At 44.3% G+C, this 23547-nt stretch overlaps 4 protein-coding genes across 5 annotated transcripts in view; 2 read left to right on the forward strand and 2 right to left on the reverse strand.

The window, feature by feature from the left end:
- Positions 1-10922, forward strand: part of trak2 (trafficking protein, kinesin binding 2) — a 14670-nt gene extending 3748 nt beyond the window's left edge. The window contains exons 4-17 of one of the 2 annotated variants that reach the window (XM_035677616.1): positions 2020-2079; positions 2719-2795; positions 2899-3015; positions 3477-3695; positions 4090-4168; positions 4281-4411; positions 4760-4834; positions 5064-5201; positions 5553-5632; positions 6022-6165; positions 6267-6565; positions 7218-7745; positions 7854-7953; positions 8068-10922. In XM_035677616.1, coding sequence (XP_035533509.1) covers positions 2020-2079; positions 2719-2795; positions 2899-3015; positions 3477-3695; positions 4090-4168; positions 4281-4411; positions 4760-4834; positions 5064-5201; positions 5553-5632; positions 6022-6165; positions 6267-6565; positions 7218-7745; positions 7854-7953; positions 8068-8860 — 2840 coding nt within the window. In that variant the 3' untranslated portion in view covers positions 8861-10922. The remainder of the gene's footprint in view (positions 1-2019; positions 2080-2718; positions 2796-2898; positions 3016-3476; positions 3696-4089; positions 4169-4280; positions 4412-4759; positions 4835-5063; positions 5202-5552; positions 5633-6021; positions 6166-6266; positions 6566-7217; positions 7746-7853; positions 7954-8067) is intronic. The other variant, XM_035677617.1, reaches the window with a different exon arrangement.
- Positions 10923-11021: 99 nt separating this feature from the next.
- Positions 11022-17432, reverse strand: trim25l (tripartite motif containing 25, like). The gene is made up of 16 exons (XM_035677618.1): positions 16630-17432; positions 15476-15571; positions 15165-15398; positions 14788-14947; positions 14669-14701; positions 14533-14571; positions 14397-14441; positions 14239-14292; positions 14095-14142; positions 13901-13966; positions 13375-13590; positions 13119-13232; positions 12836-12871; positions 12661-12729; positions 12504-12569; positions 11022-12228 (listed from the first exon to the last, which is right to left on the reverse strand). The coding sequence occupies exons 1-16, from the start codon at positions 17257-17259 to the stop codon at positions 11654-11656; spliced, it is 2481 nt and encodes an 826-aa protein (XP_035533511.1). The 5' UTR covers positions 17260-17432; the 3' UTR covers positions 11022-11653.
- A 2299-nt stretch (positions 17433-19731) lies between these two features.
- On the forward strand, positions 19732-21076 carry nudt15 (nudix (nucleoside diphosphate linked moiety X)-type motif 15). The gene is made up of 3 exons (XM_035677619.1): positions 19732-19968; positions 20435-20631; positions 20727-21076. Exons 1-3 carry the CDS (start codon positions 19820-19822, stop codon positions 20852-20854), a joined length of 474 nt encoding a protein of 157 aa, XP_035533512.1. The 5' UTR covers positions 19732-19819; the 3' UTR covers positions 20855-21076.
- Positions 21077-21406: 330 nt separating this feature from the next.
- Positions 21407-23547, reverse strand: part of cpo (carboxypeptidase O) — a 5583-nt gene continuing 3442 nt past the window's right edge. Inside the window, exons 8-9 of the mRNA XM_035677620.1 lie at positions 21791-21875; positions 21407-21672 (exon numbers count right to left, since the gene is read on the reverse strand). Of these exons, the coding sequence (XP_035533513.1) occupies positions 21407-21672; positions 21791-21875 (351 nt within the window). The remainder of the gene's footprint in view (positions 21673-21790; positions 21876-23547) is intronic.

Genomic DNA, 23547 nt, shown 5'->3' on the forward strand with positions numbered 1-23547 from the left:
GTGTGTGTGTGCGTGTGTCTGGGTTTGCAAACTGCACGTGTGAGAGAAGGGGTACAGTAAGGGAGTCTCGGTTTCATGTTCCTGCTCAGTGAGACATTTGCTCCACTTCTGCAGTGCGGTATATTAATAGCGCCTGATGCTCCCGCAGGGGCATGGTATGTTAATATCTGAATGCCGCCAGGCTGTCTGAAAAGCAAACATAGATGAAGAAATGCTGCGAGAACCCTTCGAGAAGTGTCGTTTTGACATATGTCGACAATGCTGACAATGTTTAAACAGCCTAAACATTTCACAAGCATCTCAAGTATCCTATTTTTGTGTCATGTTGTGAAATTGGAAGAGGGAGCTGTCAGATGTAGACCTGGCAAAAAAATTTGTTTGAGCAGCAGAAACTTTAGACAGTTACATCGTTTTTTTAATGTAGATGCACAAAAATTTTGAAATTTCATAAAGTAATATTTGCAAATGTTACTGTGTTTTAACAGATCTTGCTGAGGGAGTTCATTAATATTCCTTATTGTTTAAAAAGTTGGTATGTGATGTAATAATGAATTATATATGAGCATGTGGTTTTGTCAGCGGGTGAAAGCGATGAGTCAGAGTCTCACCACATGGACGGACTTCAATTACAGGATCAGCCCGCTTCTAATACTTTCTAGTCTTGGAAACTCTGTAGCTCACGTGTGTGTGTCCTGCCTGATCCGAGCTCACAAAACCACATCAGCAACACAGTTGACTTGACAAAGTCTGTCTTGCCTCTGTCTCGGTGCGATGTATGGACCCTCCAAGTTGACCTTCAGCCTTCTTTCACTTTTCAGTTTAGTGCCAAAGGTCCAAACAACCATGAATCAAAAGTGTTTCTTATCAAGTCACCCATTGACCATTGCCCCGTGTGCAAGAATGCATGCAGCTCAAGAATCAATATCAAAATAAAATGTCATAACTCATTGGACTTTGCAGTTATGCAGTTTGTGGCCAGAGTTCAGCCACCGACTTTTACAATTAAACACAACCCACACTGGTGTATCGCTCTGTGTGTGCATTTGGAGGTTTTTTATTTTGGTAGATCATGATCACACCGAAGCATGGACGCATTTTTTACAGTGACACCATGACCTTCCCAGCAGGTAAAGGGATTTGTGTGTGTGTGTGTGAGAGAGAGAGAGAGAGAGAGAGAGAGAGAGAAGCATACTTGGCGTCAAATGTACAGTAACATGAGATATTATATGCATTGTGTGTGCACAGTGTCTGTCTTCCTGTGTGTATAACAAAGATAGCTCTTAGGCAGAGGGTATTTTTAACAGTCTGTTGTTAAAGGGGGAGTGCAGCGTCCAGATCCAGAGGTCACAGTCGGCCTCAGATTACTGGACGACAGCTCTTGAGCAGCTGATTCACTTGAGGCTTACAAGCACTGATTATTACGTTTTAATTCCTGATGAAATGTGGATTGTTTGATCAAAGATTCTCAGTAGTTGCAATTATAAGTCAGTCACTTTTCTTTTTATGGATCTTCTTTCAGTAAATTGCATCAGTTATATATTTCACTTAGAGTTAATTATATATAGTGCTGATTTAAGGTTTTATGTATATGTGTTGAAATTGCTGCAGATATAACCAAAGAAGCATGGCGCAAGATTGACATATTCAGGGTGCCATTTTGTGAGGCCAGAGTCCTTCCTCAGACTGTTTAATGATTCTCAGTAAAAGGCAATGTTTCAGTGATTAGAGATGCCACTTTTCTTTAAACAGGTGGAAGGGGGAGCGGTGCAGCGCTGGTGACACCCACTCAGGTGCTAAAGGCGGACCTGACTAATTGATGTATAGATTCTCTCAACAAACTAATGTTTCTATATGAAGTTGATTTATTGAAGCTTCAGCTTTCACCCTTAGCTTCTACTCTCTATGCAGCTCTTTTCCTCCTTTTCTTTCTGTGTTTTTCTCCCACTCATCTCAAAACAAGCTGTTTGCTTGTTCACCTTTTGAACTCTCCCTTCTCTTCTCTCTCCAATCTCTCACTAGCGTATCTTGCTTTGGAGCCCTCTTCTTATTCCCACCCCGGCTCTCAGAGCCTCTCCAAAGGTATCTTTCTCTCTCTGACTTCCTGTTCTGTTCTCCAGCTTTTTCATTGAGCTTCAGTTTGAGAGAGGGGCTTCAGTCCACAATGTGGCTCAGAAAAGCTGCACTTTGACCTGGATCTGGAAGTAGCCCAGAGCCACAGAGCTGGAGCCCCTCTCTGCTTGTTGCATGTAGATGACAGCAGACAAGAGATTTGCGGAGCATAGGTCTGCTGCCTGCCACTGTAGACAGCTTGTAGTCCTGTAGCTCTGTATAGTGTGTGTGCGGTCTCTTTATATCTGTATAGGATTGTTGTGGCTTCATTACATTCAGACCACGAGCAACCACACTGCCACATTGTGGAGCTATATCAGTGTTACAGCAATATACCTGACCTAATTTAACCACACTAGTTCATAATTGGTTCGCAAGTGGCTGCTCATGTTGCTTGTGGTCAGAGCATTTTATTAGGTAGAAACTAAAGGCGGCATGCTACAGAAGTATGTCCATTAGTTTGGAGTGATATTTTATTTTTACTTTAGATGTTTTTGTGGAATTATTTGATGCACATTTTGCATGCACATGCCCCGATGTGCGTAAAAGATTGCATGTGTGTGTGTTTGCCTGTGTGTCTCCTAAAAGTAACATTTTCTTTCTGGTCAGTCCTCAGTGCTGATCGCGTGGAGCAGATGACCAAGACTTACAATGACATGGAAGTGGTCACGCAACTTTTGGCTGAGGTAGGTGTCCTTTGTAACAATGTGTTATTCACTTATTCTTCTATTAAGAAAGAGCATGTAATTGGTTAATTGACTCTGGGTGCTCTGTGCTCTCATTGGACAGCGGGACAGAGACTTGGAGCTTGCAGCTCGGATCGGTCAGTCACTTCTGCAGAGGAACCACCTGCTGCAGGAACGCAACGAGGCCTTAGAGGAGCAACTAGCACAGGCCCTGGACCAGGTAGCCTACACACGCTAGTTATTCATTTTGTTTATGATTGCAGAGAGCTTTGTATTTTAGTTGCATCAGAATTATATATATATATATATATATATAATGGTGTCATCTGGATATAACAGGAAAAAGAACATCAAAAAGTGGCCCTTGAATTGATCCTTGTGGTACACCCTTCTCAATAATTCAATAATTTAACCAATCCAATGCAAGGAAAAGAAACCCAGTCATTTCTGAAGATAAGGGTTAAACCAAAGTAATACATGAGATACACCAATATAATCTATCTTATTAAGAAGTAACTTTTAAGTTAGTTTTAAGTTCACCTTAGTTTAAAGGGGAATATAAGTAATTGGTGAGCACTAATAAAAGTAGAGAAATGAGAACTAAAAAATGCTTTCTGTTTCTCTCTGAACCTCTGAATCTGCATATTACTCACCCTTGCCAAAACTTTCCCCATTGGCCAGGTTCACCAGCTGCAGCACGAGCTCAGTAAGAAAGATGAGTTGTTGCGGATGGTGGCCAGCGCTTCGGAGGAGAGCGAAACCGACTCCAGCGTGTCCACACCGCTGCGGCAGCCCCTGCCACCTGGGGGAACCACCGCCGCTGCGGCACTCAGCCAGCTGGAGTTTCTGCAGAGCAAGCTGCAGGACCTGGAGGAGGAGAACCTGGCACTGAGATCTGAGGTACGAGGTATACATCGGACAGACGAGCTAATAGTGGAGACTAGAACAGAAAATAACAGGAAGTGAAACAGGAAGCTTTAAATCATAACCACAAGAAGAAGTCGATATAATTACTGATTAATGAAATTACGGAGGGCATTGCCAGAACATTCAGTGCATATTTCATTTGTCATCCTGGCTGATTTGGTGGTATGTCTGCATTAAAACAATGGGAGATTGATTCATAAAGCATACTGTGATGCAACCAAATAGAAAGATTCTTCCCCTGCTTCAGGTTTGGGTTTCAGTAGGGGCCTTTTATGATGATAAGTTGTGTTGACAGTGGAAACAGGATGTGAATTACAATGAAAATGAGTGCAAGACTGACCGGTTCCCCTCTACATCTCCACTCCAGGCATGTCAACTGAAGAGCGACACCATCACCTACGAGGAGAAGGAACAGCAGCTTGTGAGCGACTGTGTGAAGGAGCTCCGTGAGTGACTTATACACACACATTTACACTCAAAAGCCCAAGTCTCGTTATCTGAAGGCTCATGTTAACTTTGGTCTGTGTTTGTGTGTGTGTGTGTGTGTGTTGGTTCTAGGCGAGTCCAACAGCCAGATGGTGTCTCTGACAGATGAACTGTCTCAGAAGAATGAGGAGCTGCTCAGACACCAGGAGGAAATCGCTCAGCTGCTGTCCCAGATTGTGGAGCTGCAACACAGAGTGAAGGAGGTGTGAAGACTAAACTACTGTTACAGAATACAAACTCTTATGTTCCAGAGGCGTAGACTTGAGTCACATAACTTGGACCATAGTCTGGACTTGAGAGGCTAGGTTTAAACCCAGTATGTGGCTGGACCATGTATGCTGTACTGTGGCCAGACTGTCTGTAATTTCAATTCCTGTATTGTAATACTTTTAAAATTTACTTGGGGCTTGCAAAAACCATGAAAAAGAAAAGGAAAAAAAAAATCCATAGCACTGGATTTCATGTAAATACATTTTGTACTGTAAGATATCACATTTATTGCGTGTGTGTGTGTGCATCTGTGTTTAAGTGCTTATGTTGTGTGTACGCAGCTGGCTCTGGAGAAAGAGGAGCTGAGGATCCACCTGCAGGCCTCTAAAGATGCTCAGAGACAGCTCACAGCAGAGGTACAGTCTCACAGGAGCCTCTCTGTTCATGTATAAATGGACTCCTGAACTGGAGCAGTTTTAGAGCAACTCACATATACATTACTTTGCACTACTAACCCAGATTATTACATTCAGTGATTATACTACTACTATTATAGTATATATAAAAAAAAAAAAAAGAATTGCTACATACAAAAACAGTCATTTAGATAACCTCTGTGTGTGTGCGTGTGTGTGTGTGTTGCAGCTGAACGAGTTGGCGGACAGGAATGTGGAGTGCGTAGAGATGCTCCATGAGTCCCAGGAGGAGATCAAAGAGCTTCGCAGTAAAAACACTCCCTCTGCTGGGATGCGAAGGCACCTTTCCTACGGCCTCTACCCCATGGTGAGAGCAACACACTTATGTTTTATGTAGCAGTGCCAAGAGAGAGATAGAAATTCACAACTTCAGCGTAGAAAGGTACAGCATAGATTTCCAAATAGATTTTACAATCGCTGCTTAGTTTATTTCCTCTTAAACACATATTTGCTATACAGAGTCTTAATTCTTAATTCAACAGCCATAGATCCATGCAACACAATAAACATTACTACTGCTAGTTTCATGTTAAATCGTGTTAACGTATATAATATGAATGCAGCTTAACACTGAATGTAAACATAACTTTAGCTTGTTTTACTAGAAAGTGCTCCAGAGGGCACCTTTTTAAACTTATGTGTGTGTTTGTGTGTACAGGACTCTCTGGCAGCTGAGATCGAGGGCACCATGAGGAGAGAGTTGAGTGTAGAAGAAGAGATTGCCTTTCAGGACCAAAGGTCAGAAATCCCAAACTTCACTCCTGGAAAAAAAAAAACAGATCTAATGAAAAAGGGGTTCTTTGTTTCTGAGACTGGTTTGACTTTCTGCTACTTAAGGATAATTAAATCCCACTTCCCACCACAGTCTCATTGGGTGAATTTAGTGAGTGTTCCTGTAATATAGTAAGTTGTCTTTACACCTCTTCACATAAATCACATAAAGTGTTTTTTATAGGATACTTAAAGCACTCGATCCAGTAATCCACATTTATTTCCCTCACTAGTCTTTTAGACAGATGGCAGTCATATTGCACGTTATAATCAACCTCAGGGTCATAACGGCTGCAACTTCTGGTTCAGTAGTCTACAGTGGCTTGTCTTTGACCTTTGACCTCTTCTCTCTGCAGAGTATCCCAGAAGCGAGTCTTCCAAACAGTCCGCTCCATCAACTCCTCATCCACATCGCGGCCAGCTTCAGCCACTCCTCCTATCCCCGGCTCAGGCCAGAGCTCTCTAGTGATGACTGCACAGCCCTTCCAGTCCGTTCAGGGGTGCGTTACAGTGTTTTTTTTTTTTTTTTTTTTTTTTTTCCTGCCTTGAATTTTAACTTAAGTTTTGTCCCTTTCAGCTCATTAAATGTGTGTATTTGCAGGGAGGAGGTGCGACTGGGCCAGCCTGGCTCTCCTGGAGGAAACGACCTGACGAGAGCTCTCCACCGCCTGTCGCTGCGGCGGCAGAACTTCCTCTGCGAGCGCCAGTTCTTCCAGGCGGAGCGCGAGAGGAAGCTGCAGGCGCTGGCGGGGGCAGACGGAGACGGCGAGGGCAGCGGCTGCAGCTCGCCGATGGGCAGCGTGCTCTCCTCTTTCTCCAACCTGTCGGAACTCTCCTTCAGCTCCAGCGTGTTCAAGACCTTCCTGCCTGAGAAGCTACAGATCGTCAAGCCCATGGAAGGTAAGGTTATCTGTCCAGCTGTGCAGTCCCAAAGCGGAGCAGCTGTCGAGAGCAATTTGTTGCGTAACTGATTAAATTTGAACCAAGAAGCCAACGATGTCACATAGTGTTTGCATGCTGCAGTGCATCAATGTTACACTACTCTAACAGCGTTCCTTCATTAGATGGAGCGATTTCAGGCTCTGTCACATCAGCTCCTCCTCGGTCTCTTGTGAAAATTGGGTAAAATTATTGGTGACACGTTTCTTGATGCATTGAGCTTCTTGGTGACTGACTGGCTCCCTCTGGCTTAGCAAAATATTCAGACTTGAGGGGCTCAGTGAGGGCGCTTACCCGCACTCGCACCCAAAGTAGGAGTACGAATGGCTTGTAAATTTGTTATCCTAATTGGTTTAGTTTATGAGATATTTTACACGTCTATAAAATAGTGAAACATCCTCATAACCGCCGTTAACTAGAGTTCATCCTGACTTACTTTTAAATAGTCCAAGACCCAAAAAGGGTTAGGGTTAGGCAAATGTCTGAAAGCAGTAACTGGGTAATTTATTTATTTATAATTTTAAAAAATCACTGGCTGCTTTGTGCAAAAATGTGACTGTAAGAATGTTTCTCATTGATCCATCAAACCGTAACATTGTGACATTCCTTTCAGGCTCTCTGACGCTCCATCACTGGCAGCAGCTGGCCAAACCACACCTGGCCACCATCCTGGACCCCCACCCTGGGGTGGTGACCAAGGGTTTTTGCCCGCTGGTTCAGGATGCGGTCTACCGCCTGTCCGACATGGAAGAGGACGAGGAGGATGAAGAGTACAGAGGGACCTGTGCCCTGGAGAAGGGGGCGTCAGAGCGGGGTAAGGAAGAGGAGGATGAGGAAGAGGAGGAAGGCGGGATCACCTTCAAGGTGCGTGTTTCGTCTACGCCGGAGGAGAAGAAGGACAGAAAGCATTCGGTGTCGCCTCTCCCTGTCACGCCTCTCCCGCCCCCCCTGCCGACGTTGCCTGAGACGCCTGCCACCTCCTCCCCAGTCCCATCAACCCTCTGCATGACCCCCGCACCCCAACACCTCACTGAGAAATCCAGCCTGTCATCTCAGCCCACACCAGCTGTCTGCACAACAACGGTCCAATCACAAATTCAAGTCATTTGCACCTCGACATCAACAACAACATCTTCCTCTGGTAAGTACTACTTAAAATAAAACATAAACATAGAATATGCTAGTGTGCAATGTGAAGATATTAATGCTCATTGTTGCCATGACGAGTATATTGTTTTTGTGTGTTCAGTCCAAAATCCAGGCAAGTGTCAGAGCTCCACCTTCTCCACCTACACCTTCACAACGTGTCGCATCCTGCACCCCAGTGACATCACACAGGTCACCCAAAGGTAAGTTCTCTATAAAGAACAAAGAAAACTTTTATGTCATTTCTTTTTTTATTATTATACAGCTTCCATGTGTCTCTCTTTTCCTCACCCTGTCTCTGTCTTCATGTCTTTCAGTTCTCAGTCGTGCCTCTTGGCCAACACACCCAGCTCCATGAGGACAGGTCCCAGTACCCCTGTAACTCCTTGCAGGCTGAGTCTGGGTGACTCATTTCCCCCTCGACGCCCCCCTGCACCTCCCTGCGGCCTGGCCAAGCTGGTTCTTGAGAGAGGCATTTCTGCACAAGTCTCCACTGGCACCCCCCCTTCATCCCCGAAACCCACATCCCGACAGCCCCTCTTCCACCTCCTCCCAAGCACACCCCCTAACTCCCCCTCACACTCCCCTGCTCCCTCCCCGGTGCCGATGGAGCCCCGCCAACACCCGGCTGACAATTTCCTAGCATCGCGGCCAGCAGAGCTTTTTCTCCAGGACGTTTACGGGTTGAATTTGGGCCGTGCACCACATCCCGACCTACCGAGCTCATCCCAGGAAACCCCAGCCCTCATCCCGTCCCTTAAGCCAGGCAGAGCCAGGCCCGACCCAGTCAACGTCGGCCTAGTGGAGAGGCTGCGGCGGCTGGGATTCACCAAGGTGCTCCAGGGTGCAGAGTCGGAGGCCTCAGTGCCACGCCAGGATTCTGCTACTTTCGTGTCAGCAAGCGGAGGAAGCCTATTGGACGGCCTGAGGCGCAACCAGAGCCTTCCGGCGATGATTGGCGCGCGAGCGGGGAAGTCATCCGTTAACCCAACACCCCCTCCTCACCCAACTTCCCTGGCCCTCCCCCCATCACCCTGGGGAAACCTCAAAGAACGGCGCCGGCATCTTGCCTCTGTCTCCCATTTCCCGTCGAGTTCATCCAAACGCTGAGGGGACGAGGTGTAAGGACCAGAAGGGCACACGCTCCAGAACATGAACCCATGTTTTACACCTCCACCCTCTTCATCCTCCCCTCATCTCTCCTCCTTTCTGCCTTTGGAGAGAGGAGTCAGGGCTTCTGGTGGGCAGAACGATCCCTCCTTTTTCTGACTTAATTTTAAAGCACAATTTAACTAAACTGACTGTTTCTAGTGATACCGCAGTGTCTGTGTTTGTATATGTATACCATGATGCTAGTTATTGAGGCCTTAGCTTGCCTCTGAGTGGGTTATTGAGCTCCTGATACCTTCTCAGTCATGTATGAATCTTATTTAGGTTGTATAGTTTCTCTGTGAGGCTCTGGATGTTCAGGTACAGGTAGAGGAGGTGGTGGGCAGGAGGAGATGAAATGCAAGTGAATGAAGGTTTGTGGATGTGGATGAGACAAGAAGATGAAGGTATGAAAAGAAAGGAGAGTGCAGTCTTTGCATGTTTATTAATGTCAGAAGAGAAAGTGAGAGAAAGACTGAGCATCCAGAGTCTTGCTATTTTAAGGGCTTGTTCAGTAGTGGGTTGGAAAAGCTTTAGTCTGTAATAAAACAGTATCATCTGCAAATAAAAACTCTTACAGTCAGAGAAGGGATTCAACAACATACTTTTATTACTTACTGACTAGACTTTTAAGTGCTAGCTGGCTTAACGGCACACTGCCAGGCTAATCTTGTAGTCAGACCATGCTCTTAACATGCCAGTATTAATATAATGATTTTACGGTAGTCCATTGTTTTGCACGGATGTCTGGTGACCGTCCATGTGCCGTCCTCCCCCGTTTTTTCCTCCCCCGCCTCTTGCAAGCGACTGCATGGCATGTCAAAAAGTGGGCCTTGCCTACAGGTCCCAGCATGCACCCGTCGGCAGGCGGGTGGGGCCAGGCTGAAGGCGAGGTCAGAACCATATCAGACACCAGGTTATGAAAAAAGAATGGGTCTGCCTTTTGCTTCAGGTCCTTGTGTTGCGTGTGTTTTATTGGTATGAGGCCTTAAGTAGAAGCCAGCACTGTTATGATTTGTGTTCCTGTTAAGCCATGTTTGTATATATATTAGTTGCACTCAGTGGAATTTGGAGGTTGTGTTTGTGTTATTTTGAGGATCACTGCTTGGTTGAAAACATTTCACCACGGCCTCTGGCCTTTTTAGTAGGAAAAAAATGGGAATTTTATCATTTCAGTTCTCAGGCCCGTGGGAGGTTCAGGTTCAATCTGTTAAGAGGGAAAAACCATTGACACATTATTTGAGTTGTGTATCACATACAGGTTTATTATGTGTGGTTATTTTCTGTGTTTTTAAAACGTGTCTCAAGGACATATGTGGTTCACACACTGGCCAGCAGGTGGGGCTATTCCTGTGGGCCTGCATATTAAGTTATTTACTTTATAATATCATGTAGGAAGCATAGAGCTTTGTGCTTGACCCCTGTGACCCTTCAACCTTCAGTGCTGCTGTCTATAACACTCATCAATCCAACCAGACCCCCCCCCCACCCCACTCAGCTACTGCACTTTTACTTTTATATTTAACCTTTGTTTTACTGACATCACTATATAGATCCTAACATATTAACGAGAAAGTTAAGCATAATGTGTGCCTGTTGTAACAATGTCGGCTAACATTTTGACATAAGATTTTAATATATGTAGCAATATTTTTGTGTTTTTTTTGCTTTCCACGTGTAGAGGCCCACAGAAGGGAATCCAAATCAAGCCAAAAGTTTTATTTTGAAGAAATGGAATACTCCGGCTTACACATGACATGTGATGCTTATTCTGCGATCACGTGTTTAACAAAGGAGGAAGAGCTTCAGTTTAATGTGTGGTAGGAACGGAGAGAAGAGCACATCCAGACTGTTCATATCTTCTTGTAGTTGTCATATCTGCTGTTTCCCAGTAAATCAGGAGGTTCAGGTTTGTGTCTTTCTTTGGCTCAAATAGAAAGTGTGATCATGTAAACTACTCATGGCTATTATTCAGTTGCCTCTTTTTTTTTTTTAAATAAACCAATGGAAACAAAGCCACTGACTCACTGACTGGTGCATTGTTGCTCACACTTGATGGAAAAACTCACCAGACGTCGCATACAGAATTTTTATTTTTTTTATTTCAGATTTGGGTGAAAACATTAAAAATGTCACTTCGGTGTACAGTATACAGAGTTTTTGGTCTTAAACTTAAAATAAATCTTGTGTTTGGTAAAGAACAATATTTTTTTCTGGCTTTGTGGAAACTTAGATGAACCTGATCTCTAGCAGGTTCTATTTGCCAGGTTAACAATCTTAGCTTAAAGCTAATTTTGGCTAATAGGCACTAAACATAAAGTACAGCTCAGCTGAGGCTGATGAGAATGTAATCAGTATTGTTAGGTACTTGGCCATAAACCAAGTCTTGAATAAATTCAACTTTTGACTGAATGATTGCGCTAGAGGAAAAGTCAGGAGATTTTTTAAAGTCATTATGATTCATCCTTCAGGGACCAAAAACGTCTCTACAAACTCCATCCATTCAATAGATTTTGAGATTATTTCAGTCTGGACCAAAGTGGTGGACCGACCAGCAGGCTGTAAACAATGCAGTGTTTGCTGTTTGTGTTTCACTAAGTGCATTTTAAAAATATGAAAAATAAAATCAGGTACGACCACATTTTACAAAAGCTTTCAGTCAATGTGTCCTGAGACTTCCCAATGAGTTTGATCAGCATGAACACTTTATGTATCTCTGAAGTTGTTGATGTAGCCAATCAGTGATTCCAGCCCTCACATGGGACAGATCTTGATGCTGTCAGAGCTGGAGCTGAACTGGCCGAGGGCGAAGTCTAGGCCCACCCCGACTCCACTACCCACCCCGAAGGCAGCGTAAAGCGGTTGGGTGAAGTTGGCCCGGAAGGTGTGGAGGTGTGTCATACTCTCGGCCACGCTGTAGAAAGCCAGCGTCCCCGTGGACAGGTCCACGTAGATGCCCAGGCGCGGGGAGTAGGTGACTGGTATGTCCCGCTTCTCGTTGTCGTGCATGGCTGAGCAGCAGGTGTCCGACAGCTCCAGGGTCCAGGACTGGGCGTTGTAACCGAGCCCCGCCCTGGCGTCGGAGCCCTTCCTGTTCAGCGCCCCGTAGGCTACACCTATGGAGGAGCCCCGACCTCTCCACTCCACCTCCCAGTAACAGCGCTGGCCGTACAACGGGGCCTGGCAGATCACCTGGGTCCAGCCGTCAAAACGCTGGGGTGTGTCGGGGTAGGGCTGCGCCGCTCCCTGCAGGGTGGCTTTAGTGTTGCCTTCGGAGAGAGCCAGTCGTCGGTGGGCCGTGGTGGGGTCAAGAGTAAAGGTCACAGAGTCTAGAAAGAGGATTTAGTGAACAATTATTCACAGATCAATATCGCTGACAACTGAGCAAACCCTATCTGCTGATGAAGACTGTGATTTGGGTAAAAGTGCTGGCGTCACACAATATTGACCTACTTACTGATGTGTAAGTAAAGTAAAGTAAAGTAAAATTTATTTATAAAGCACATTTAAACACAGATCACTGACAAAGTGCTGTACAGAATAAGAAAAATAATAAAAAGTATTAAAAAAATATGTGATATTGTAATTAAACACTGAAACTCACACTGTAGGAACTCCTCCCTGCTCCTTGGCTCTGGGGCCTGGATGCTGTCGATGCTGATTTCTCTCACTGGAAAACCAAACCATACATCAGTTCATGCACATTTTACAAATAGTTATGTTAATGTTTCAAAATGGCATAAAAGTCTGCATTAACTCACATGCAGGGAAGGCAGGAGCATGATTCATGGTGGTTGGAGTGGGCAAGTCCAAGAAGAGACCTGGGTTAACTGTCCAATGAGGAAACAATGTTAGACACGAGTGTTAACATATACAAACATACTAGTGTTAAAGTGATAGGACTGAATGAGGCAATGAGTCAAAATGACATCTTACTTTCTGTTGGTGTTTCAGGCAGAGCAGCCATCGCCCCTGTTGAGTGTACACAAGTCACACACTTAGATTGTAACACATCATCAAAATCAAATGGCTATTTACAACTTGCATGTCCTTATATATATATTAATATGTAGTGGGGTGAAAAGGCACTCAGCTCTCATCTACATTTAGCATCTAGGCCCTGTTTCCTCTCTTTCTGTTTCCTCCCACTGCAGAATATTGAGCTGATTTTAACAGTGCGATTAAAGAGGAAAGTATGGGAGGTGGAGTCAGGCCTTACATGGGTTTCCTCCTGCAGACGCTGTATTATTGGCCGGGGTTGCTGGCGTGGCCGGGTTGGTGCCACGCCGATGGGAGCGGAAGAGGCTGCTGATCGACGCCATCCGACTGAAACCTGAACAAACCAGGAGGGGAAGACAAAGACAGTAAAGGTGTTACACTCTCACATGAGCGTTTATTCCTTGTTAAAGCTGCACTATACAGGTTTTGCCACTTGGTGGTGGCAAATAGCAACTGGAAAATGGCTGGTATTGTACCTCCAGTTGATGCTGGTGCAGGAGCTGGAGCCGGAGCTGGAGTGGGAGCTGGAGCTGGAGCTGGAGCTGGGGTGGCTGGGATTGGAGTCGGAGTTGGGGTTGGGGTTGGGACTGCAGTAGCCTGGCTCTGACTGGACCTGTTCCAAAGAGACTGAGACTCTCTGCGGCTGGGAGTGGGGCTGGGTCTGGGACTAGGTCTGTTGTTGGTCTCCCTCACTGTGTGGAAGACATGTGAAATCAGAGCTGCGGTCTGTTGTACATTTCTTGCCTTCAAGTACAAGCTGAAACAGCACCGCCTCCAAGGCATTGTTCAACTATATTCACTGGTACTCCACTCATGTAAAGTGAACTGAATTTAAAATCAGTGGAGGGCCAACATATCTTAAGACTAAAGGGAAATAGTTCCAAAGTTTAGGAGCCACAATCTCAAAGTCTAAATGTTAAGGTCAAAAGTAACTTCTTCAAAAGTTGTTTTGAGAGTGCAAAGAGACAGCCACATTGCTATCAGGAAGTTTTCAAAATCTACCTGTCTCTCTTTCCTCTCTTCTCTGTCTGTCCCGAAGTCTGGGTGAGCTCGTGTTTCCTCTGTCTGCTACAAGGAAGAAGCACAGATTTAAAACATTCACACACACATTTTTACTGCTCCAACCATGGTTGTGAGGCACACTGCAGGTCTGAGATTAATTTAGGGTTTTTTAAAGAGTACACACGCAGTCTCACCTCGTGGTGTATCTCTGCTCCTCACGTCTTGACTTTTGAGGCCTATACCTGAATAATAAAATGTTCAAATGTTTAACGAGGCATGCATGTTGAATTATTTTCAATATTGTCACACATATTATAATGAATGTCAGTGCACAGTACCGAGTCCTCGTCTGTCTGTACTCCGCGCTCCAACTGAGATAGTTGGTGTGGAAGCTGTGAGACATAAAAGAAATAATGTGTATAATACATGTCTTTAAATAAGAGCTGATATAGCTGATAAGATGTAGTAAATGTAGACTTAAAGACATTAGACATACCTGCCGGACGGCTGTTTGTGTTGCGAGAACCCAGACCAGAAAACACTACAGAAAAAGGGGAAATCAGTTTGAAAAGTGAGTTTCAGGATTGTGTAGTGTAGTCCAGTAATATATTCACACAAAATGACAGACTCACGTTTAAAAATCCCTCCTTTCTGTCCTGCGTTGCGGTTGGCTAGATGAGGAAAGAGGAAGTCATTTTTAAACAAAAAGTAATCAGACCTACAACTCCTGTTATGCTCATGTTGAAAATGAAAACGTTTGGTACTTACGGTCTCCCAAAGTGAACAGTGTTGTGTCATTGACTGCAAGAGAAAGGACAACAAGATGAAGAAAGATAAGACATGAACAGAAAAGAAGGTGGGACAAAAACAAGACTTTTGAGATGGACCTTGCTTGGTGATCTTTCCAAGCTCCTGGTTGCACAGGTCCTCCACTTTCTCCCTGAGGTCCAGGATTGCGTCTCGTACAGGCTCAAAGGAAGCTTCTGGATTGACCACCACAGGGGGCAGGTCGCTGGTCTCCAGGGGAGTGCAAATGGACTCATATTTCTGATGGAAATATGGCGGTTAGTTTGACTTTTAGGGAAAACGACTGCAGTCAGGACCTTTCAATGTATCTTAAAAGCATAATGTTCATTAAACAGAGCACACGCTATGCCACAAAGGGCAGCTGGCATCTGGTTTAAAGCAGCATGCCCCAGGGAGGCATTTCCCATCATGCCTTCCATTAGACCCTCCTTTCTGGAGACTTCTTGGTCCAACCCACCTGCAGGTAGTGGATGTGGTCCTCGCAACGGAGCAGGTCCTTCATCTCCGTGTCCCTCTTCTTCAGCTCCTTGACCTCGGCCTCCAGGCTGTCGGCGACCTCCTGAGCGTGGCCCATCTTCTCCAGGCCGGCCTGATCCAGCACCTCCTCCAGCAGCTCCTGCAGACGCTCCACTGAGCGCTGCAGCTCTGACAGCACCTGCTCCGTGTCGCCATGTACCCGGTCTGCCGAACGCTGTGCAGGAAGGGGAAGATAAGCTCAGTGTGCCACAGTACACGTACAGTGAGAAAATGAATGCCACTCTGACCAACCTTCATCCCCTCCATCATCTTCTTCATGTCTTTCAGCTCCTGCTCTCTGTCTTTAAGCCTCTGCTGATTCTCCGTCTGCATTTCTGACATCACTTTCTGCAGCAGGAGACATGAAGACATTACGTCAAAACAATCCCCATCCATCTCACACACACAAGCACAAGCACAAGGAAACAGCTGTACGCGTGACACAGAAGACAACGTGAGAGGGTGGAGCGTTATGAATGGACAGGAATGTAGTTAGGAATGTCCTCCGCCTGGCCGGAGCCACAAACAGACACAAAGAAGAGAGGACGACACCTTAAATAGAAACCCATCACACAGAACAGACTGTGGTGATTGTCACCTGTTCTAGAAACAGTTGCTCACTTTCTATTGTTCAACAAATGAAATGTTCAACAAGTCAGAATGAATCATGTGTTTTCAGACACAAAGAAAATGTCCTTCATATTATCCGCGCAAAATTGACCCCTGCAACATTTAGCTGCTCCAATGTACCAACTGTATGTAAGTTCGACGCACCAACCGTGTCTATGGGAGTGTTTCTGTGTGTGTTTGTGTTGAGTTAGGCCTCTGATTGAAATTAGAAACTAAAGTTCCCTCCAGTCTCTCACCCTTTTCCTCTGGTGTCTTATTTTGTTTATAAAGTAGATTCATATGCGGGAAATTTACCTCAAGTTGGAAACATTTTCAACTCACGTGTCGACTACAGAATATTAATTGGCAACTATTTTTATAACTTCTATATCATCTCATTTTTATAAGCAACATTGATTTAAAAGTAATGTAGTAATGAAAATAATAATATATAGTTACTGGTTGTCTTCCTTGATAACAAACTGAATATCATTGGGTCTTGAAGTGTTTGTTGGCTAAAACAAACAATCTGATGGACAAATTTCTCTCCTTATTTCACTTTTATAGGACAAATAGTCAGTTCCAGCCCTGCATGGTTGAGTAATTATATCTGGTTTGACAAACACACATAATGGGCCTATATTCTTAACTGGTTCTACATTGTGTAATTACAACATAAAACCCTTACAAAAAGTGGTTTTACCCAGCCTATCACACAACAGTGCACTCTGGTAACTGGTCGAGGGCCCCTGGGGGCTGCTAGCCTGAGGCCAGAGCAGCATCCATTTCCTGCCTACCTGTTTCTCCAAGCGCTCAGCCTTGGTGGACACACACTCGTGGCCTTTGTGCTGGTTGCTGGTGCACAGCCAGCAGACGAACATCTGACACTGGCGACAGAAGAACTCCTGCAGGTACTTGTGCTGGGTGCAGATCTTCTCAGCCAGGTTGCCCGTGGGTGCGATCAACTCGTGCGCCTTCAGGGCCTTCTTGGTCTGGTGGGGCTTCAGGTGGGCCTGGCAGTACGAGCTCATACACACCAGGCAGCTCTTCACCGCCTCTCGCTGTTCTCCTTTGCACAGGTCGCACGGCACTGCTGAGGAGGAGAGCTTCCCTTTGGATCTAGATGAGGAAGAGGGACCCCCACGGGCGCTTCGCATAGACTCACGCACGTCAGCTTTGTTGGCCCCTTTGCGGAGCTGCTCCACAGCCTCAGCCAGCATGGTGTTCCTGGACAGGGAGGGCTTGGGGCAGAAGGACTGGCGGCATTGGGGGCAGCTGTAGGTCCCCTTGGGGTCGTCCTTGCTCCAGTAGTCCTTGATGCAGCCCATGCAGTAGCTGTGCCCACAGGGGATGGTGACCGGGTCGTTTGGGAGATCCAGACACACAGGGCAGTTAAACTGCTCCTCTGTCCACAGTTTAGCACTCATGTTGCCACTGTCACACACAATGTGAGGAAGAAACTGAGGGAACACAGAGCAGAGGGATGGTTGGCAGCTCTAAAAATCCAAAGCAGACTAGAGGAAGAGAAAGATGCAGAGAATTGAAGAGGTCCAGGTGTTTGGACTCGTGGAGGAAAGTGCTGTGTGTCTCAGGTGAGGGTAGGGAGAGGTGAGAGGGGCGGGGCCAGAGCCGCCAGGCAGGTCTAGCGGGGAAAACGGGTGTTGGTGGAAAACTGCTAAATGCCAGGAGAGTAAAGGTGTGAATGGACTGATCACTTAATCACTTCACCAAACCAGTGGTGAAATGAGTTTCAGTCCAGCATATAAAAATGTAAAAATACATTAGTATTAAGAGCAAAATGTGCTTAAATGTACTCACTGTAGAAATGACATTATTACATTATTAACAGGGTGGATCTAGTTCACTATTTTGTATACAGTAAGGGAGCCTAGTCCAGTTGTTCCCAAGTGTTTCAGTGGCAATATATTATAGTTTTCTCTTATATGAACACTGTGTGCCAAATTCCACTAAAAACGTTTATATGTAGGAAATAACAGATAGGACATGTGAACCAGTGAAAGTGATTAATTATCACAATAAAGAGATATTTAGAAGTTCAATTCATGCTGAATGAACAACGAACATGACATTCTTCTTTCTTCTTTTTCTTAAAAGATCATATATTATGTTCTACCTGTTATCAGTAATCTGCTGTAAGTGAAACTACATTAAAAAAGTGATATTTAGAATGGAGTTTGGAGCAGTAATAGATTACCATGGGGCTTAAAATAAGCTGAAATAAACACTGTGTTGCACTGTTATGCCTCATAAATAATTATCACCAGCATTAGCAGCAACCTACCATTAACATTTAATGTTGCCATTAACTATGCCTCATTTCCCACACACAGGCTGCAGCCTCTACAAGTGCAACCTGGGCTGCCGGCCACAAGCTCATTTATTTTTCTTTTTTTGTTGTTGCGAAAAACAGTTTCTGAATCATAATCACTTGATTCATCATCTGAATAGAAAACACCAGTTAAGCAGCAGATTGGCAAGTCTGCCCGGGTAGTAAAGACGATGATGGTTATGATGATGATCCAGAATGATGTTTACCTCCGTCTCCATCATCAGGAGAGCCAATGAATGCTGACATACCTACAGAAATTCTCTTTGTATTGTTTTACAGCAGTGAAGCTACAGACCCAGCAGAGAGTCCTCCAGCAGCAGCAGAGCCAAATCCTACAGCTGCTGCAGAGGCCATTAATGACTCCACTGAACTGGTCTTAAGGCCATGCTCCCCTTCACTGATGAGGAAGCATTTGCTGCTTTGGAGCTGAAGCTCAGTGAAAACCCAGATTTTAAAAATAGGAGCCCCTTAAATGTAGTACAGCTACTGGGGCCCCCAGGTAGCTCACCTGTAGAGTTGTTGCCCCATGTTCATCATGAAACTGCCACAGCCAGTGCATGTAATGATAATTATCTATAATTATCCATATCATACGTACTTTGTAATATCACTGCATAAACTCTTCTAACAGTGGCTGTAACTTCAAAGTAGGATATGGGAACTTTAGAGTAGCCTCAGCTAGTTCTCCTCGGCTAGTTTGTGCTCAGTGAGTTCAGCTACGAGTGTTTTCAGTTTCAGGGCCTCATAAGGTTTTTATTTAGGGATATTTTGTCTCATTATCAACACTAATAGTGTAACTAATTACTGTTGGCAGGGAGTAATAAGTAAAGTAATAATATTACTTTTGTAAAGAGTAATGAGTAACTAGCCCAAACACTGTTGTCTGACAGCAACAGAAAGAAAAAAAGATGGTTTACAAGTGGATTAAAAACAGATTTAGTTTGGCTAAATTGTCCTGATAAACCTCCATTAAGCCCTCAGATCTGATTACATAGCAGTAAATCCTCTTTGCTCTCTTCTTACAATGACAAACATACGGTGTCATACTTAAATATCCTATATTTTCTTACCCATGCCCACCATATCTAAGTGATATAATAATTTACACCTGCTAAGAACAGTGATTACAGTTGACCTTAACCTGACCTGTTGTTCTAAAACTGGAATATACACTAAGCACAATTTGTCACTAGGTGGCAGTGTTGCACCCCGATTCTTCTAGCAGCATCATCTGGTGCTTTTAAGTGTAATTAGTGTCCATTATATAAAAAATAAGTAATTATAGAGGTTTTGGCGAGAGAGAGAAATGTATGCTGCAGAGGCACCATGCAGCCAAAGACTAACTGTCAAAAGAGTTTACTTTTAGACTAAATATAACAACTATAACAGCAACTTATAACTTATATGTCATTATATTGTTGCCACGCTTTTTAAATATAATAATAATAATAATTTACCAAAAGTAAGACAACAACAGAAGGGCTGTCTCTCCTAAAACGATATTTTTTTTTAAAGCGAAAACGGAAGTACAGAGCAGGGAACCCTCTTGTACCTCCTGGTAGCTTTAGTGTAACACTGCCGAGTTGGCTGTGTTTAGCTAACCGGCTCCTTAATGTGTAATTTTTAAGTTTTACTAGATGTCAAACAAAACCGTGAAACGTCCAGGAGTTGGGGTCGGAGTGCTGGTGACAGACTCAGCCCACCCAGGCTGTGTTCTCCTGGGAAGACGGAAAAGCGACATGGGCAAAGGGAAACACCAGCTCCCCGGTGGCCACTTGGAGTTTGGGTAGGTGGGTCAGCAAGTTAGCAAAGTCCATTCACAAATCTGACACAGCGGCGTGTGTGTGTATGACGCAAGGGCGTTAATGAATGTTTAATACCAGCCTTCATTCATAAAATACAGCAAACAACTCTTGTTGAAACCAAAGACTTGACGCGCTTTCCTGTCATCATAGTAGAGATTTTAATGAAATAAACCCATTTTAGTCAGTTATTATTATGCCGAATTCTTCCAAACAGTTCAGTAAATCTTAAAACGTGTTTTGAATTTGCATTATGACAAATGCCTGCATATTAAGTGTGCACAATTACTAATGTGCTATATTTTAAATGCAGTTTGGTGTAAGGTAATGAGGCTGGGTAATGTTTATGATACCCTTCAGGCCATATCTCCTGCCCTAAAATGTGAAACTGTGAAAGACCTGAATATGGTGACGTCCAGTTGTTGTGACACATGTTTATGTCACTGAAAGGGAGACGTGGGAGGAGTGCGCCCACAGAGAGGTGTTGGAGGAAACAGGAGTGCGTTTGGTAAACGTCTGCTTTGCGTCAGTGGTGAACTCCATCAGACTGGAGGAGGAGTACCACTACGTCACCATCATCATGCAAGGAGAACTGGACAGGAAGCTGTCAGGAGAGCCAGAGAACCTGGAGCCGGAGAAGAACGAGGGTACGTGACGAGGAACAGGTTTTAAATGGGGAAAACAATAGTCCCACCTCTCTGAGCAGGTAGTAATGAAGAATGTGTTGGTCTCTCCCTCCCAGGTTGGACGTGGACGCAGTGGGACCAGTTCCCTCCTGAGGAGCAGCTCTTCTTGCCGCTAGCCGGTCTGAGACAGCAAGGCTTCCAGCCGTTCAGGAGCACAGTAAGAAACACTGAGACTCAGCGGTGAAACTGGCCTTCCCCCAAAAAATAATAAATTCAAAACTCAACCTCTTGGTTTATCTGCTGTCTCTCAAACATTGTTCTGTTATGGTACATACTATAATTTCTGACAGAATTATGAACTGTTATTGTCTATTTTAGGAGTTTGTGACATTCAGATTGTAAACTGTGCATCTATTCGGATTTTAAGCAAATTATACTACAAATAAATTTAATTCAGATGTTTCTATTTCCTGTGTTAAAGTAAATGAATGGCCTTCTCAAATGTTTAAAACACACGCAAGAAAAGTGGAACATATTCAAGGATTTTTATTACTGCTCTTAAAAAATAGACCTGGGAATATTGTACTGCATCAACTCTTGGCTTATGCAATATGACATTCCTGGAAGTTTAGGATATAAACATTTCAAAGACAACAGTGGATGCACGTCACATCGACAGATACGTTTCAATACTCGACAACAAACGAGGATAAAAGCTGTTTCTAAAACTAACTTAAAATCCAAACTAAACACTAGTGCCGTCTACGCAGGCTTTGGTCAGCCTCCCTCGTGCGCCTCACATCAGGTTGGTGCCGGCGACACCCACTGCTAACAGCGTGGTCCACAGGGCAGCAGCGGCGGTCGCCACGGCCCCGTTGAAGGCCTTGTCGTGGGCGTAGGTGATGATGTGCAGGGCTCCGCTGTAGGCCTCCTCGCAGGTCGGCTTGATCTGATCCGCGGGAAGCTCGAAGCCGAAGGTGCCGTTATCTCTCAGCTCAAAGGTGTAGGTCAAGGGGATCCCCTGCATGCGAGCCCAGTCTCTGGATGAACCAGAGTTGGGGTCTGTAGAAAAGAGGGAAAATCTGACTGTAAGCTTCCTGGTAAGCGTTCTAGTAGCCACTGATGAGACAAGAAAGACAATACGGAAACGTATCCATATTGAGCTGAAGTGTGGACTTACACAATACATCCGGTGACGTTCCTACAGTGTAGGTCTTCCCGTGGACCTTCCTGATGGCGTCAGCTGCTGCCAAACCTACATCCATCTGAGGAACCAGACATTGGCTTTTATCAAAGAGTCAAGCTTAAGGCTGATAGAAAGCGCATGAATGAAAGCAATAAGTGTGTTCAGGAAGTTTTTACATTAAAGATCAGTTTCCAAAAGCACCTTTATTACTTCATTTAAAGCTGTGAATCACTGGTTTTGTCTCTATACTGTAGGTTTTCTCTGGTAATGAGTTCTATAAAGCAGGAAATGCAGATTTCTGGAGCTTTGTCAAACAGCATTAATGAGGATGAGGATTTGATGCCCATGACAGACAGGTGGGAATGTGAGTGCATGCTTGTGACGCCATCATTGATGAGTGTGAAACGTTTTTGCACCCAGTCAGAACGGTGGAATATGTTACGTGTGGTGAAGTGCTGCGAGCTGATGTTATTTACAGTTTATTTGCAGAAAAACCAACATGTGCGTTTTGTCTTTTAGATTTTAAATGGTTCAGAAGGTACATTTTAGATCTGTTAATTGCTCATTAATCTGGAAGTGCACTGGTGTAAAGATACTGGGATATTCTTGGGAACCAGACAAGGGTGAGACATTAGCAACATTTTATTCATAAAATATGAAGGTGGCTGGTAGATTTCAGACAGAAAATATCGATTTACTATTGAGTGTCTGGCTAGATTTTCACATTTAAAAAAGTTAATTTCCCAACTTCATTTCTAGGTACCCCAGAGCTCGACTGTTATATCTATAAAAATATATATCAGCTGATTTATTGCAGTCATATCATATCGTTTTACAGTATAGAGTATATATATATATATATATATATATATATATACTCATGTATATATTCTTGTTTACATTGTGTGTAAATATAATCTGTTCCTGTCAGCAGACACATGATGTATCCCATATATTGTACAACATTCAGTATCTGCACGGCGTCACTCAGTCTGCCTGATCAAGAAGAGCCAACAGGATGTTATTGCATCAGTTTTAGAGTGTTCATAAACCAATCCTGATCCAGGGTCGCTCGTTTGAGAGTCATAATTGAAAACCTCCTCACATCATCCATGAACCAGCTGGTGTGACTCTGCGTCCTGCCAAGCCTAAAAAAACACGGGTGGCTTAGGAAAGCGTGCCGGTCTCCCCTTCGCTAAAGTCACGCCACAGCCGGAGAAACGAATGGACATAATCCTGTTTTGCATAATTGTATCTGTTTGCGTATGTTTGCGGCTCTAGTGGGTTATTACCTGCACAAGCCTCCATCCCAACAACAACCAGCCCCATGTTCTCCACTATCAATGCTTCACAGCTTCCTCCTCTTCTGTTCTGTCTTGGCAGATGAGGACTGACCGCTCTTGGATGCCAAGTGTGTTAATGACATCAGTCATACTGTACTATCGTGTGTGTGTGTGTTTTGTGTACACTGTGTGAAGTCTTAATGGTTTTTGTCAGGCATCCAACAAGCAATATTATATCCAAAACCTTGAATTAAATTAATATTAATTAACGTGTGTATTGAAGTGTTTTTCACAGGTTGTCTCAGTTTACTGTGGGTTTTTGTGATCTGCATAAGCTCAGTTTCTATGGCAATATGCAGAGTATCCCCTTTATTAATGTAGAAGCATGCAGTGATAATCAGACTATAAAGATGCTTATGCACTTTCTATCCAGATATAATGTAGAATATTGTGTGCACACTCACATTT

This window comes from Morone saxatilis, unplaced genomic scaffold, assembly GCF_004916995.1.
Source record: "Morone saxatilis isolate NCDOM2014 unplaced genomic scaffold, NCSU_SB_2.0 Contig6, whole genome shotgun sequence".
In the NCBI taxonomy this organism is placed as follows: domain Eukaryota; kingdom Metazoa; phylum Chordata; class Actinopteri; family Moronidae; genus Morone; species Morone saxatilis.